Source organism: Syngnathus acus, chromosome 20 (assembly GCF_901709675.1).
Source record: "Syngnathus acus chromosome 20, fSynAcu1.2, whole genome shotgun sequence".
In the NCBI taxonomy this organism is placed as follows: Eukaryota; Metazoa; Chordata; class Actinopteri; order Syngnathiformes; family Syngnathidae; genus Syngnathus; species Syngnathus acus.
Window position 1 is genome coordinate 3954271 of NC_051104.1, and position 17598 is coordinate 3971868.

General features: G+C 40.6%; 1 protein-coding gene across 8 annotated transcripts; it reads left to right on the forward strand.

The window, feature by feature from the left end:
- The first annotated feature begins 2783 nt into the window (after nt 1–2783).
- On the forward strand, nt 2784–16146 carry pfkpa (phosphofructokinase, platelet a). 8 transcript variants are annotated; one of them, XM_037279752.1, is made up of 23 exons: nt 2784–3022; nt 4576–4649; nt 4966–5043; nt 5115–5304; nt 5502–5667; nt 5773–5817; nt 5897–6005; nt 6126–6221; nt 7143–7235; nt 7590–7715; nt 7849–7913; nt 8079–8148; nt 8656–8802; nt 9785–9855; nt 9964–10051; nt 10924–11076; nt 12716–12880; nt 13220–13281; nt 13356–13467; nt 13922–14021; nt 14344–14349; nt 14881–14986; nt 15059–16146. In XM_037279752.1, the coding sequence occupies exons 1-23, from the start codon at nt 2929–2931 to the stop codon at nt 15213–15215; spliced, it is 2373 nt and encodes a 790-aa protein (XP_037135647.1). In that variant the 5' UTR covers nt 2784–2928; the 3' UTR covers nt 15216–16146. The 8 variants fall into 8 exon arrangements, with proteins under 8 accessions (XP_037135647.1, XP_037135645.1, XP_037135648.1 ...); XM_037279750.1 differs by lacking the exon at nt 10924–11076 and adding an exon at nt 11948–12100; XM_037279753.1 differs by lacking the exon at nt 6126–6221 and adding an exon at nt 6464–6559.
- Nucleotides 16147–17598: the final 1452 nt, after the last annotated feature.

Sequence of the window (17598 nt, forward strand, 5' to 3'; positions counted from 1 at the left end):
ATAAAGAATTAGTAAAACCTAATTTGCACAACTGAATGCGATGTAATTTAATATTATTTGAGGGTTATTAGACTGAGCACTTTTATTGCCTTTTTTTATTATATATACGCAAAACTATACACTATTTTTGTAGTTTGTAATTCCTTTTATGGAGCACATTTTCTTGTATGTTCCTCCATCATCAATCCTTCAAAAAACATTTAAACATTATTTTAAGCCAATTGATTTTTCTTAAATTTTTTAGGACAAAACTTATGTTTGGAATAATGAAACACGTGACGTCACCGTAGCTTGTTTTCAAATGGAGCTCAAGGCTTGTGTTGCTGTTTTGTGAGGTTATACTACCATCTAGCGGCGAACTGTTGCAGTTTTAAACAACCACGCTGAAGAATAAAATTAGACACAATGAATGTTTGGATGAATTCTGATTGTTGTGTTGCTAAATAACCAACAGCAAAGCGCATTTGGAGTTAGCCAACTTGATTCAATTAAAAAAAATTTGATATGCTGCAATGTATATCCCATTTAATTTCTTGTTATTTTATTTCCTCTATATCCATAAAATACAAGGCTATATTGAACATCACCCAATTATCATGTCCTAATAACTTGCCCAATGGTGCAGTTTATTCTGCAGGGTGACTGGTCAACCAAGACACACCCCATTAGCCCAAGCAAACCTTACTTTGCAATGCTACACAAAGCATACCTTATTTGTTTCGCATTAGTTTCTTCATGTGGCATGGTATGCTATATCAACAGCAGCCATTTATCATACAATTTTGCCACAGCTATGCTCCACTTGCAGCGCCACTTCTAGCCTTCTATGAGAAGCCTTAGCAGCAAATAAATTAAACATGTGTCATTGAGCATGCTAAATGGCTTGCAACACATAATCATCGAAATAATTACAAGGCTGCCATTAAAGCGAGCGAGATGGATGACATGTGAACCGCGCTGGAAAAACTGGGGGTAATGGTGCAGAGGGGTTTAGCTTCTTTTTTTTTTTGTGATTCCCTTACGTCACTTTTCTTCAGAATCGCAGACTCAAAGTGTTGATGGACAATGGGGTGATTAGGACAATCAAGAAAAGCGGCGAAGAATTGTGGGTAGCCTGCGACACCTCTCACATCTCTTTTTGTCCTCCTCAATTTCATTCATCAGCATCTCAAGGCCCTCTGGAGTCTATTCGTTTGTTCCCGTGTGGCAAACACCCCAACAAAGAAATCTGTTCACTACTTTTATGCCATTTCTTGACCTTATACGGTCTCTTTGTATTGGCATCACTTTTTATTTAAACAGGGTAGAGAGAAGACATTATCAATCTTCAATAAACATCATGTCGAGTTGGTTTAATTTCCTCCCTCTGGATCATAGCAGCTGTGCAAACCCAACCCCATCATAAAGGACTAATCTGAATGACAACTCCAAGCCAATAAGCAAACAATCAATGTGAGCCAATTGCACAATCCCAGTGAAATTGGGACATGATTTCCCTTGGGAGACAAGTTACAACTGCACAATGCAATAGAGATCAGGTTTGTGGCACTCAATTACAAGCAGGAAATGTCATTTGAAAATACGCGAGGTTACCCTTTGGCAACTGGGACAGGTTTCATGAATGTCAATATGGTTAGAATGAGATAGAAGATGAACCAGCATTTATTGACATTGCTCAGGTTCGATGTTCATGAAATGTTATTACCGTCCATATTACCTTATTGCAGGGTTGGGCAATTCCAGTCCTGAAGGGCCAATGTCCTGCATGTTTTATGCATATCTCCCTGTTGCAAAACACCTGATTCAAATGGTCAGATAATAAGCAAGGTCTGCAGAAGTTGGATAACACCGCCCCCTCGAGGACTGGAATTGCCCATTTTGTGGACACATACCTGATTCATTCAGAATGAACCATTATAATGCCTGTCATACAACAATTTTCTACACCACGTGTTTTATGTTTTTAGAACACCAAATACACTGCAGGGTTGGGCAATTCAAACCAAATTTATTCCATTGTTTTTTTCCCAATTGGATTTTTCACAATATTCATTCGAAATATGGGATAATTTAGTATGAAACAGGTAATCACAACCGTTTTGTTTTTGTGGAAATGTCTTTTAAAACTGTAGCAGTCAAAAAAATGAGAAACATTGCCACCTATTGGCGAGAAAGCGCAATTCGTTAGGTGAAATGCAAAGCGAAATAAATAAACGGGAGCGCAACTATAGCGTTGTCATCGTATTTGGCCAAAGACGACATATTTAAAGCTTGTACTTGCAGTTGAAATAACTTTGGCTTCTGCAAAGATCAGTCCATCGTTGAAAAAATATATAAACATGACAATTATTAATCTTTATTTACATTCGCCACCTCACCCCCCCACAAATATATTGTAGTGCTTTTCTTATTCAAAGTCGGTGTGTGCTGCCCTCTTGTGGTCAAATCACTGCAATTAACTATCATGTTATTCATGATAGTAATTCATGTCAGTGTTGGGATGTGAATTATGTTCCGCGTTTTTTGCCAGATCACACTTGGAAAAAATTACCTCCGTCTCAGTGGTTATTATTTCTCGTTAAATCAAGTTTTTTAATGGTTTGATAAACATTATTGTGAAATAATAACGGCCAATCCTGTCATCAAGGAGCGTCAAAGTAATCGCCAACGCTATCCGGCCAGCCTTCTTTCTATTGGTTAACACACCGAGGAGGAGGCTGGACTCGAAATCTGATTGGCTGACAAAAGGGTCGATCACCCCCACTGTCATTCTAGCTATGCAAATGAGCAAATAGATGCGGAACAGGGAGAAGGAGAGGGGGCGGTAGTCTGCTGCCCTTCACGGTCATTTCGGCACAATTCTATAAAATCGTCATCATTTCGTATTATTGCATCGGTTGCATCGGAATTTAAGTATAAACCGTGAACATGGCACAGCCAGATACCAAGAAGATATTCTTTGAGAACCTCTCTGGAGCTGGAAAAGCCATCGCCGTGCTGACTAGCGGAGGGGATGCTCAAGGTACTGTTGTGTACAGTAAATACCGTGCAGTATTACAAATGACAGTTTAGCCATGTTAAACCGCTTTATGTTAAAACACACCCCCATGGAATAATGGAATTATTTGCATAAACTATTGCGCTGCAAAAAACAAGCAGCAAATATAACATTTGCGTTCACCTCATTCATTCTAGAGCGCTTGTGGGTAGTATGCTAACGTGACATATTCTGCTATTGTTGACATTTTTTGTGTCGCACAATGACAACTCAGGAATTTCAAGGTCGTGGAATATTATGAATGCAAAGCAGTCAGGCATTTTCACCCGTAATGTTTTTATATTCAACATTGTGGCTTGCTGCAGTCGCCTTCTTATTCCATCAACACCGTGACGTGGAAAATAAACAAAATAGTAAAAAAATAAAATTTGCAAAGTCAATATTGGTTTCTTAGTAGATTTCATTTGAGGTTTGCAGTCCCTAAGTGGGCCTGTCGTGGAATGACATCCTGTGTACTTGATGTACCGCATACAACCCGGTTGCTTCTCTGACGTCAGAGAGGAAACCCTGGTCACGTGGACAGTCTATCTACTAAATACCGTAACTCTTAGAATTAACTGTAAGTGAAGTCCAAGCAGAACCAAGTTGCATGTAAAAATCAATTTCCAAAACAATTATAATCATCACAAATCCTATTGCTTCTGCAGTTTAAAATATTTATTAAATGATGTGAGATGGACGCAAATGGTCATCATATATATAATTGCTTCTGAACATTAAAGGTTGTCAGAAAAAAATGACTCAAAGTTCAGATACCTGAATAATCTACTGTAGCATCATCAAGGATTAAATTCTCTGCACTGCAGATACAACAGTTAGTATGTGCTGCTTGCTGATGAGTTCTTGTCAACCCTCTTGCTTAGCTGGACAGAAAAAAAGAGGACATGCATGCCTGGACAAGAGCTGAACGGCCGTGTCAGAAGGCATTATGTCGCTTTGGCTTGGTCCTTTCACCCATGAAGTGTCATTCATGCATAACGGGAAACCCTAACCTACCAGTTGCACTATGGCGACTGGTTTTCCCACAGAGCTTGAACTATTTAATTTCTCCTTTTCTGCCTTGATGGCCCCTTGGGTTGCTTAGTAACTACGTCTCCAGCCAATTCCTGTAGGGAAAACTTCCTGCCTGATTGTTTATTTCCGACAGTCTCCCTTCTTTCCTGTGTAGCCGCTGTGGGTTTAAAGCATTCATTTCCCTCACTGTGTTAGTGTTTGCTAAACCTGCCATTGACATTCAAGTCACAGAGCGGCAACTAACTGGTTACTGAGTTCATTTGAATTGACCACAAGAGACTGGAGGAGGAGCCTTGAAGGAATTTTGCCCAAAAATGGTTACTGGCCAAAGCGAGAGGATAAAAATATCCTGGAAAAACAAACTGTTAAATACAAACAAAATACAGGACTATGATCAATTTAATTTATCTCTCAGGAGACAATTTACTACAGATCATGCACTGTGCAATCTTAGATGAACTCTGCTTTAATATAAACAATGTTTGTTTTTATTTTCATTCCAGGGATGAATGCAGCTGTGCGTGCTGTGGTTCGAATGGGCACATATGTAGGAGCAAAAGTTTATTTCATTCGTGAGGTGAGTCAGTGGAATGTCCTGTCTGAAAGCACCAAGTTGCGTGATTTGTTGAGGACTGGCTAGTTACTGTCACACAGGAGGCCGCGCTTGGCACACACAGTCTTTGTTCCCACCCGTCTGTGTGTGTCACGGGGCCTCCTTGCTCAGCGTTTGTTATATAACTGCCTTCATGCCTCGTTTTAAAGATTTCTCCCACTCAGGTACTTTGGAACTTAAGGCAGAAGAATGTGTAAAGATAATATTAGAAGTTTACAAATATGGGATCTTTGCTCAATGATTCATTTGTACAGCAACTTTCCATTTTCTTTTTAATCAGGGCTATCAAGGTATGGTGGATGGTGGGGAGAATATAATCGAGGCCACATGGGAAAGTGTGTCCAGCATGCTTCAAGTGGTATGTAAAAAAAAAAAGGTTAATTTGCAAGTATGGATCTCGTAAGGTCACTTTTTTTTTTTAATTATCAGGGTGGGACGGTTATCGGCAGTGCCCGCTGCAAAGACTTCCGCACCCATGAAGGACGCCTGAAGGCTGCTCTTAACTTGGTAAAGCTCGGCATCACCAACCTGTGTGTGATTGGTGGAGATGGCAGCCTGACTGGAGCCAACCTCTTCAGGGAGGAATGGAGTGGACTGCTAGCGGAACTAGTAGAGCAAGGTACTGGGGAAGACAATCAATTTTCCCCGTTCAAATAAAAGAAACGTTATTTTTAAAGAAGCAGACCAAACCCGAAATATTTTACTCAGCAGTTTCCATAGCTCGGAGCTATGTGGCTTATTATGGCAACAAACTATTTTGGAAATACACTGGAAAAGATGGAGGGATGTTTTATTTGGCGTACTTCTCCTTTTCAGGTTCTATCGAACGCCAGTCTGTTGAGACTTACTCTGCCCTTCACATTGTCGGCATGGTGGGCTCCATTGATAACGACTTCTGCGGAACCGATATGACAATAGGCACAGATTCCGCTCTGCACCGAATCATCGAGGTGGTGGATGCAATTATGACAACGGCACAGAGGTGAGAGCTGGGAATGGAATGTCACTTTCGGTTTTGTAAATGAGTTTTGGGGCTTTTGCATATTTTGGGAATTGGGTGAACTGGTAATCCTTTGTTATTTTTCAGTCACCAGAGGACATTTGTTTTAGAAGTAATGGGCAGACACTGCGGGTAAGATTTGTTCATGTTAGTAGAAAATTTACTATTACAATTTCTACAGCATACAAAATCTGCAATTGTGTTATTTTAGCTACCTGGCCTTGGTTAGTGCCCTGGCTTGTGGGGCAGACTGGGTGTTAATCCCTGAGATGCCCCCGGAAGATGGCTGGGAAGAGAAGATGTGTCAAAAACTGTCCGCGGTAACACCCACATGTTAAATAATGCAACACACTCCCAAAAAACAAAAAAACAACAAAATCCACTTTTTTCAGTGTTATAATGAATTGTACTGGGGAAATGATATTGTTGTTATGACACAGACCCGTTCCAGGGGCACAAGGCTGAATATAATCATAGTAGCAGAAGGAGCCATTGATAGGCACGGGAAGCCCATAACATCTAGTATTGTCAAGGATGTGAGTACATTCATGCAAAAAAAAAAAAAAAAGGGGAAGCCAGAAGCATGGAGCCTTGACTGCTGGGAATCAGATGAGATACAAGCCAAAATATCTTGAGTAAACCTGCGATTTAATGGCGGGAATGCAGATGAGAAAACTGTCATGACAAGGCATTGTCTGGTCCCTGTGCTTCTGAAAGCCCATGTCACAGCCTCATTCCCAATTTTTCTGTCATGCTGTCTCTCCGCCCACACCTGAAGAATCGTGCAGGGATGAAAAGGCTGAATATCATAATAGTGGCCGAAGGGGCGATTGACCGTAACAACAAGGCAATTACTACTGACTGTATTAAGGATGTAAGTACAGCGTGGTGGGCACGTTCCACCCGTTTGACCTCCGACTGCCTCCTATGTGACCTCTACTACTTTGTTGCTGCCCTTATGTGGCTTTGACTTTGTTGCTGTGTTTCTGGAATGCTCTGTCCGACACTCTCGTAGGGTAAGACCCCTTTTCACCACTGATATTGCCGCCTCTACGACGGCCGCTAATATTATTCTTACCACACGGCATTAGTAGGTCACCACTGAACATGTTGTAAAACGTAGCGACATTAATGCAAAAACAACTCTCTGCATTATTGTTGGCTCTCTCCCTGACCCTGCACTATTATTGTTGTGTACAGCATCCAAATATGTGTTTCCAGTTTGATGTCTTTGGTCCCCACGCCCTGCACATGACTAACATGACTGAAAAATTAGAATGGCTTGCTTGTGCTTTGCTGTTTCCCCTTTTCTTCAATTTTTTTTTTATTGGGGTTTATTGTGTTTTAGCGCCTGTGTTTGTATTGTTGCATAAATGGATGTCTTGCTTAATTTTACAATTACAATTTCTTTTAGATACCATTTTAAAATAATATTTTCTGCATTTCATACCCGCCAGCTTGTTGTCAAATGTTTGGGTTTTGACACACGAGTGACAATCCTGGGTCACGTGCAGCGAGGAGGGACCCCTTCTGCTTTTGATCGTATCCTGGTATGTTCAATACACCAATAGCTGCTTTTTTTTTAATCATTTATATACTCGACTAGAAATTCAGCCTGCTACAGCTCACATCAACTTGACCTTTTCACTGAATCGGTCACAACAGGGTATTATTTATTTAATCCAAGTGTGTCTGAGGAGAAGTAGCCTCAGGTTAAACCCATGAACAGATTAACAGTGTATGCAAGACCTTATCATAACCCCCCCTCCCTTCTCCCGCTCAACTGTGTCAAGATCTTGGCTTTGTTTTTACTCGAGTGCCATAAATAATAGAATTTTCACCCTGGGTCTGAACTTTTTGCAGCATTATGCTGTGTTGATTACGCAACATGTTTGTTGATGCAGGCCAGCCGAATGGGCGTGGAGGCTGTTCTCGCCCTGCTGGAGACCACAGCCAATACGCCAGCGTGTGTTGTGTCTCTGAGCGGTAACCAATCAGTGCGCTTGCCTCTGATGGAATGTGTACAGATGGTAGGTATTAGATTGAACTGGCAAAAAAAAAAAGATATGACTGCCCCACTCAACAATATTGAATATTTGTTGAAGAGACACCCGGATACACAATCATTTTGGATTATGATTCAATCTTGCCTTTTCCCCTTAGACTCAAGAGGTGCAAAAGGCAATGGATGAAAAAAAGTTTGAAGAAGCAGTTAAGCTTCGTGGCAGGTAAGACATAATAAAACAATTATTATCAAAAATGCATTTGAAACCAACACAGGTTGGAATATTTGCCCTGGCCATCTTGACTATGCTCCTTAGTAATTCCTGTGACTAAGATAAGACCATAGAAAATAGATAAATAAGACTTAACATTGTTTTTTGCTACTGCAGGAGTTTTGAGAACAACCTGAAGACGTACAAACTGCTTGCTCATCGTAAACCAGAGTCTGAACTGCCCATTGTAAGTCACAATTTCTCCTGACCTGCTGTTGTCACTAACACCAAACAATAGCACACGCCAACATGTTTTTAGTCAGCAATTTAAGCAGTAACGTACTTGTCCGCTCTGTGAGAAGAGCCGGGGTGACACAAGACATCTTTACTCCATGCCGAGGGGTGAGCCGTGCTGATCTCCCCAATGGGCCATTGCAGCCTGCTGCTAGGCCTCGCTATGGAGGCAGCTCAGGACAGAAAATCAGTCAAGTGTGCAGGCAGCACGACCTGCCTCGTGCTGTGGCGTTCCCATCAGGGACACGCCGGCATCTGTGGTAATGATCAAGGCAGTTGGAGCGTGTACCTCGGAGCAGAACATGATGCGTTTATTGATTCCTTCTCCAGTGTCTGGCTGTTCACTGTTACAACAAACTTGCTGATATACTGTAGCTCCAGAACTTACATTTTAAGAGCTAGTTTTGATTCTGATGACACTAATGGGATTTTTTTTTTGCTGTGATTCTTATGTCGGCAGAGCAATTTTAATGTGGCGGTGTTGAATGTGGGCGCACCCGCGGCGGGAATGAATGCGGCCGTCCGGTCAGCTGTCAGGGTGGGCATCTCGGAGGGGCATAAAATGTTTGCCGTCAGTGATGGCTTTGAGGGCTTCTACAAAGGCCAGGTAAGTACTGGAACACTTGCCAGTCATTTTCTCACAATCCATCACACTAGAGTTGCAATAAAAGTTGAATTGTTAATAGTATGTTAATTAATCTGCCTCGATTACACAAAAATAAGTTTCATCACTTCCACTCCCTTTTTGTTCTGCTTGAACCGAATCTGTTGTAATATCAATTTTGTCCAATAGAGGTCCCCATGGAATAACATACCGACTGCGATTGCATGGTACACTTTCTGTGAATTGTGAAAATATAAGATTTAGTTTGCTAAAGTACAAGTAGATATTTTTATTTTATTTTATTTTTTAAATCGGAGAAAGTAATTTTTTTATTGCGGAGTCTTTATGGGTCAAATTTAAAAACAAAACCTAAAAATCTCAAACACTTGATGTTGGAAAAATGTAGACCTATTTTAATTTTGCTTCAAAAATATGTAGACCGACTCATAAAATCCCAAATATGGTGCTGACCAGTGTTATCTGATCTGTATCTAGGCTATAATCCAGTTTTTTTGCCTGTTCCTTGACTGTTAAAACCAGTGCACATCACTTCTTTTTTTTTCCTCTCCATCCTGTCCTGACCTTTTCACGATCACTAACCTTAATTCCCTCGACGGCCAACTCCGGCTTCCTCAAAGGCCAGCACATAATGAACAATGTGACCATTTATCTTCACCAAACTGTCTCCAATACCACTGGTTAGTTAAACATCCCATGTGCACTCTGTGCTATCTGAAAACTGGCTGCTCCAATTGACCCGAAGAAAATGAGACCAGCCGGGAGTAATAGATTTCTCTACTTCAGTGCTCTACAGGTCCACTACCTTCCCCCCTTGTGGTAAAAGAAAGTGTGCCAGAAAATCCCTTTTCATTTAACACCGTGACCCCCAAGGAGGAAATGTTTTATATGCCACAGACTACAGCAATCAGAAGGACAAAAGTCATGGAACTAGTTACAACACGTGTTGCTCCTGTCTTCCCTTCAGATTAAGGAGATTAAATGGGCTGATGTTGGAGGATGGACAGGACAGGGAGGATCTCTTTTGGGAACAAAAAGGTAAAGTCATCATTACTTGTGTGAATGTTGCTTTAAAGATGAGGCATGTACATTGACATCTATTGAAGTAATGCATTTGAGATTCATGACCTCTGTTTTCTTCCCTAGAACACTCCCTGCAAAGCATGTTGGCAAAATTGCTGAGCAGATGCGAACTCACAACATAAATGCACTGCTGGTCATTGGCGGATTTGAGGTATGTTAAAAACGTTTTTTTCCCCCTCCTTACACTAATATTAAATAGCATCTGCACAATATTGGAAGACACTTTTAACAACTTTTTGTGGAAAAACTGAAACAGATTAGTACCGTATTTTCCGCACTATAAGGCGCACCTAAAAACCTCAAATTTTCTCAAAAGCCGACAGTGCGCCTTATAATCAGGTGCGCCTTATATATAGACCAATATTGAGCCACTACAGCAGGCGTGTCCAAAGTCCGGCCCGCGGGCCAAATGTATATATCTTAAATATGGACAAAGTTTTAAAATGGGCCATTCATTGAAGGTGCGCCTTATAATCCGGTGCGCCTTATAGTGCGGAAAATACGGTAGCATTTCAATTGATTTGAATGAGGAAAGGTGATTTGAGTGCAGCCATAAAGAAATTAAAGTTGTAAGTCAATGAAAGCTTAGGCAAAATGTTTAGGAAAGTTCAAGGTCTTCACTGTTAATAATTACAATTATTTCACTAAATGTAAAGTGATTGTTTTATTATTGCTGTTGTATTTATTGTTCATCCCCATCAACCCGCTTCTTTTTCCAGTTAGACATTTAACATGGTTATTTATAGTTATTTTATTGTAGTCAATAATATAGGCTTCTTTGTAAAATGTTTGCAAGTGTGTTCTATTTTGTTTGTGTTTGATAACGAGACTCACATGTACGTAGAGTGGTATCTGTCTTTTTCGCTGCTTTCCGTTGTGATAGGCTTGGCTCCTCCCTTTGGCACCCTACACATTTGTCTTTTCCCTTCCTTGTGGCAAGTAGCACCCACTCAAACCCCCACCCCCGCCCCCCTCAAAGCACCACCCAGCGCAAACACTAAAGCACGCGGCTCTGCCCTGCAGGCCTTCCTGTCGCTGCTGGAGTTGTTAACGGCACGCGGGAAGTATGAGGAGTTCTGTGTGCCCATGATCATGGTCCCGGCCACGGTCTCCAACAATATACCAGGCTCAGACCTCAGCATTGGAGCTGACACAGCTCTGAATGCCATTACGACTGTAAGTCATGGGCCTGGCAACTAGAGTAGCTGAGCAGTACCCAAATACTAGTGATGCGGTAACAAAGCTTCACATTTGCTTCATGAACCAGTTGTTGTATTTTATGACTCCTCTAGAGGGCACTGTTGGTTTAAATGAAAGGTTTTAAGGAAAGTCTGTACTTTCAGTCCAATGTTGAACATAAAAATACAACTGGTTCATGAAGCTTCATTTCCCCATCGCAAACAAATACACTTAAAATGTACTCTTTGCATTTGTTGGAAGAATCAGCCACTTTAAAAACTACTATAAAAATTAGCTTCTAACAGCCTTGCATGACAAAGAGAACCAGAAAAACATAACATTCTCCTATTGGGGGAAAACACACTTCATTCCCAGGTAAGTAGCAGAGTGGGAATGTGGAGGCATGGTTTCAGGTGCTACAATTGCATCCCAACAGCATGTATACGATCTGGTCTTGGCTCGCAATACACGCTAAATGGCAATTTTATAACACATCTGCTCAATTTCACCGTAAACATTTTCCATCAATATTATGGGCTGTCTTGATGATGCTACCATCTGCCATTTTCTTGTCTCGTTCGCTCCCTCACTCTTTATGCTGACTGTCTCAAAGCTTACATTACCATCATCTTGTTTCCGATGGTTGCTCACTTGACACTGCATCGAACCGATCATGCTCCGATCGTCTCTTCTTCACACCTTTCCTTGACGTCATTCCATTCCCCCTCGTTTATGTCCATTTTCACACCGTGCTAAAAGGAGGGCAGCCACACGGGAAGAGCCGGAAGGGCAGATACCCTCTCCAAAACAGAGAGGGATGCGCCTCTCTCAGTTGGCTCTAACACACATTTAAATGCTGCCGCTTCAGGCGCTTGAGAGTCTGCTGCAGCTGTATGAGGCACGCGCTACCTATGAGGAGTTTTGCATCCCGATGTGTATGCTGCCTGCCACCATAAGTAACAATGTACCGGGTACTGATCTAAGTATTGGCGCCGACACGGCCCTCAATGCCATCGTGGAGGTAAGGCGGTTCAATTCTTGACACACTGTCAGGTGTTCAGTGAACAGCAAATAATGTCATAAATTAAAAAAAAAAATATCTTTCAATTTCAATGAACTACTGACATGCTGCTGTTTCAAATAGAAATGATGGATTTTTATGCATAAGGTTTGAATTACCGTAATTTTCGGACTATAAGTCGCACCGGAGTATAAGTCGCACCAGCCATAAAATGCCCAAAAAAGTGAAAAAAAACATATATATGTATATAAGTCGCTCCTGAGTATAAGTCGCCCCCCCACCCAAACTATGAAAAAAACCGCGACTTATAGTCCGAAAATTACGGTATTAGTTTTTTTTAATGCAATCTTATATCGTTTTTTATTTTAATTTATTTTCATGACTCGTGACCACAAAATAATATTTGGCGTATTGGAGGTTTACTAGTGTAATTTACACGCCATCATCAACTAACATCAAACAAATATGCCATGTAAGCAAAAAAAAAAAACATAACCCAAATATCTCCTCCCTAATGTTTTCGCCTACTAGCATATTTAACAGCACAAATATTTAATTAGGAACGACTCTGACATAACGACCAGTGTGCTAACGTTGCATATATGCATGCATCAGACTTGCGACCGCATCAAGCAGTCTGCCAGCGGGACAAAGAGGCGTGTGTTCATCATCGAGACCATGGGGGGCTACTGTGGCTACTTGGCTACCGTGGCGGGTCTCGCTGCTGGTGCGGACGCCGCATACATCTACGAGGAGCCCTTTGACATCAGGGACCTGCAGGTGACCCATCATTTCATCATTGGGTGCTCCCAATTACTCATGGATTTGATATCGGCTCCGTAAATGGTGGGGGGATAAAGTAGTAAATAATTGAATACATTTTCCTCCAATCAAATTTGTCTGAAATATTTAATGCGTCAGAACAAGCACAAGAATGAACAGCTGGGTAATTATAGTAAGTCTCATGTTTACGTTTCTCCACGGCACTGACAGATTATGATGAATCGGTACTTTAAAGGTGGGAGAATATTTTGTCCCATCCCTCTACTCGTCTTTTTTTTTTCCCAGATCATTTTTGGGGTTTTTTGTTTGATATTTCTTTTTGTCTTCCTCCCACAGGCCAATGTTGAGCACTTGACAGAAAAAATGAAGACAAGCATTCAGCGAGGCCTCGTGCTCAGGTATTGCAAACTAACCTGCCGACCTGCAAAAAAAAAAAAAGTTTCACGCACTTAACCGAGCTATTGTTCTTTAGAAATGAGAACTCTAATGAAAACTACACCACAGACTTCATCTACCAGCTGTATAGTGAAGAAGGGAAAGGTGTGTTTGACTGCAGGAAGAATGTGCTGGGACACATGCAGCAGGTAAGCTCTCAAAACCGCCATTAAACTGAGCAGCACTGGAGGAATGAACTTCTATATTTGGGGATTGTATTTTTTTTGTTGTTGTCAACAGTTTCCTCACAGATGCGTTTTTGTTTTTGTTTTTTTTCCCCACTTTGTGCGTCTTGAGATTAGCACAGATAAAACTGGATCAAACACTCTTTTGATGAATCCCAGAGGAGACATTGGCTTTTCTCTGCAGCAAGTGAGGCGATACAGAAAACAAAATAATAAAAGGCATTTGGGAATTAAGACAGCAACATATATTTAAATATGCAATACAGAGAAGGGAACGTAGTTGGTGTCTGATGCACCATTAGCTTCTTTGTTTTCTCTTTCGCTGGTGTGATTATGCAGTGGAAAGAAGGTGCATTATTTAAAATAGCATCTGTTTGCTATTTCTGTTTATATTGGAAATAATTCAATGCCTTAAAAGGGAGGAGCTCCGTCTCCGTTTGATCGAAACTTTGGGACCAAGATTTCTGCCAAGGCGATGCAGTGGGTCACCAAAAAGCTGGTGGAGACATTCAGACAAGGTGAGACCACAATGTGCTTCCTTATTCGAAAAATGATCTATGCTAGAGTAGTCGATGTTCCCTCCCCAGTGAGGCGTGGTATTTATTGAGATCTGTCATGGAGTCGCTCCACCTGGCATCTTGATGTATTTTTATTCGCTCAAGAGGAAATTATTTATAGATCATTTATATCAAATGTTGTCGATAAAAATAAAAAATCCCTGAGCTCACAGTTAACATATTGAAGTATGATGCGTTTTAATTCAACATATGCGCTGAAATTCCACCTCAGGTCCAAATTTCTTTTTTATCTATTTCATATTCGCATGGTGGATGACATAAGATGAAGGTAAATAAATGTTTTTATTTTATTTTTTTTAAATGGCTCCATGACATCTTCCTCCTTTTTAGCTCCATGTCACTTTGTCCCATCCATTTTGCCACCATATCGCTGTCCGTTCAGCACCAGCCACTACATTTTGACTCATAAATATACTATACCGGTACATTGCCTGGCTAAATCATCCACAACTATGACATCATAACATTGCAGAGTTATCATTAAAGATGTCATCAGGGAGGAAAACACTAAGAAAGACTTATTCAACAGAAGTCTGCAGATCAGCAGTTCCTGTATTTGTTTGTTCCATCAGGCATTGTACCAGTATGTGTCATGCTCCCACAATACCTCTCAAACCATGTGTTACATGCCCATTTCTTGTAGCTTGGCAACCCATTTCCTCAATGTTGCTTTTGTCTCTTTGTAGTCACGTCTACTCTCTCATCAGTTCCTTTGCCACCGTTAACCGTCTCCCGCTGCCTATAAATACGATAAGTCTATTTTTGACTTCTATGAGGTTATTTTTAATTTTTTTTGCAGGCAGAGTGTTTGCTAACACTGAGGACAGTTGCTGCTTGCTAGGAATGCGCCGCAGAGCGCTGGTCTTCCAGCCAGTGGTACAACTCAAGGGGGAGACGGACTTTGTGTATGTATGATTTATAAATTCTTCAGTGCTTGACGATAAGGTTGCACTAAATTAAATAATGTTTGTCAACAGTCACAGAATTCCCAAGGAGCAGTGGTGGTTGAAACTTCGTCCTCTGATGAAGATCCTCGCCAAGTACAAGACTAGCTACGACGTCTCGGACTCCGGGCAGCTGGAACACGTCGTGCACCACCTGCCCAAAGACTCGGACGCCTCTGTGGCCATGTGAAGATATCCGGTCGCCCGCAAATTCCAAGCCTGTGTGTTAACTGAGGTGTGAATTCCATTGTCTAAACACACCAGTAAGACCTTTACCTTCAAGGCATCCATCCTATGTGGACGTAGTCATTGATCTGTACGCTAACCTCAGATTTGTTCCTAGTGACATCCGCACATATATTGTATCGTCTTGCACACACACACACACGCACACAAACGACTTTTCAACACATGTTCTGGATGTTTATCAATGTCATGTTGATTTTGAAATTTTGCACTTTCCCTGTCTCGAGTTAACGTAGGCAGGCTCTGAGGCTAGCGCTTGTACATTGCTCCAAAAACAGATATACTACTCATAAAAGGTTATTTAAGATTCACCCAAAAATGCATTAGAGCTTTTATAGGTAAAACTAAATTGAGTCATAAAAGTAGACGTCCTTAGAAATCCTCACGGCTCAAGCACCTTTTTGTGAAATTTGACAAATTCAAATTAAATTCAGAGTTGTAAAGTTATTTTAGATATTTTAGGATTTACCCAAATATGCAGTAGAGCTTTTACAGGTAAAAATAAATTGAGTCATAAAAGTAGACGTCCTTAGAAATCCTCATGGCTCAAGCAACTTTTGTGAAATTTGACAAATTCAAATTAAATTCAGAGTTGTAGTATATTTTAGGTTTATCCTGAAATATCATCCCAAATATATTGTCAACTTTTCTTGTCTTTATCATGCAACAAATGTGAGGCTCTACATGCATGTGAGATGCAACACAGCTAACAAAGAGGAGCGTGCGCTAGGCTTTACACTGAGATCTAATATTTATCTTTTTAACAGATTATTTTGTGTCAACATGGGTATAACGTAAACTGTAGGCACTGCTGTAGCTGTCTGACATTGCACAAACATGTTAAATGTGAATAAAAATTAAGTTGACATACCCCACTTATTAGTCATTTCTTTCTTCATTTATTATCCACTTTTATATTTAAATCCTATTAAACATTTCATTTGTTTTCCGTTAATGAGTCAGCAACAACAGATGGGATGTTGTTGTCGAGATTAATTTGTTTCAGTCTGGTTATATTATAAATGCACTAGAGGCGCAAATGTTACACACTAAACAAAATGATGTGAAAAACTTTCATGATTAGTTTTAATCAACTCTATTTTTTATTTACAGTTCTACGACATACTGAGAGTTGATACTAAGAGTTTTGCCCATCATATATAAAAAAAAAAATACTGTATTCAAAACATGTCACTATAAGTGTATGGGCACAGCTTTACAACACTGCAAAATACAACCATTTGTAAATTAGTGCCTCTCTGACAGTCCATCCATCCATTTTATGTCTTTTCCTCACTAGTGTCACGAGTGATCTAAAACCTGTCGCCAGTCAATCGCAGGCTCTCTGACTGTATCAATCAAAACTATTTGTGAAGGCGAAGCTTTTGATGATCGAGTAGTTTTTTTTTTTTTTTGCTGGACTGATGATTCTTGTAAAAAGGCTTTTGGCATGGAAGATGCTGGATGGAATTGGTGGATTGCTGCATGTTGTTCATGATGAAGTCAGGGAAGAAAATAAGTAAAAGCAAAATAAGAAAAAACTGTGGGAGTACACATGGATATTTCCTTTAAGTACCCATTTTAATAACTTGGGGAAGGGTAAACCGTACACTATAAAAATCATATTCTGTAAACCCTGTCATATCACAAATTTACAGCAGGTGGCGACAGAGTACCACCACTTCCCCATAGCTTCCGGGTTCATTGGGTCCATTATGACATGGATTCTTTCCATCAGTCGCTGTCCACTTTGGCTCTGGACCATTTTTGAGATGAGTGGCTTATTACCGACGTAGATTAACGGTGTGAGGCCGTGTGTGCTGCCACAATTAGGGAATTAATCTTATCATTTGAAAGAAAATTTCAATTTCCCACAGGCGTATTAATTGGGCTGCTTTGCACTTATTAATTTTTATTTTTTTTTGCCCACACTAACAGTAATTACATGCATGTATGGTCAAGCTGAGACCATTGCTTAGTGACAATATAAAATGTAATTTGAAAGAGGGGGAGGGGAAAAGGAAAAAAATCAACTTGAATCACCTTTCCTCCCTACAGACCCTCCCAGAATAATTATACTTAACTTAAACCAGCATGCTTAATTTGACTTTACTCCTCCACCGCCTGTGCACAAAAAGACACCTTGTATCCCATCATTGTAATTTCCTCACACTCCAATGGGTGCACAGTTCACTAAGACCCTCCCCCCCCCTCACCATCACCCCCCCTGCATGAAATTAGTAAATTCAATCATTTGCGTTGATTTAAGAATGCATGGGGAGACTGAAAGGGTCATATGCACATAGGTAATCAATACTAATTACCAT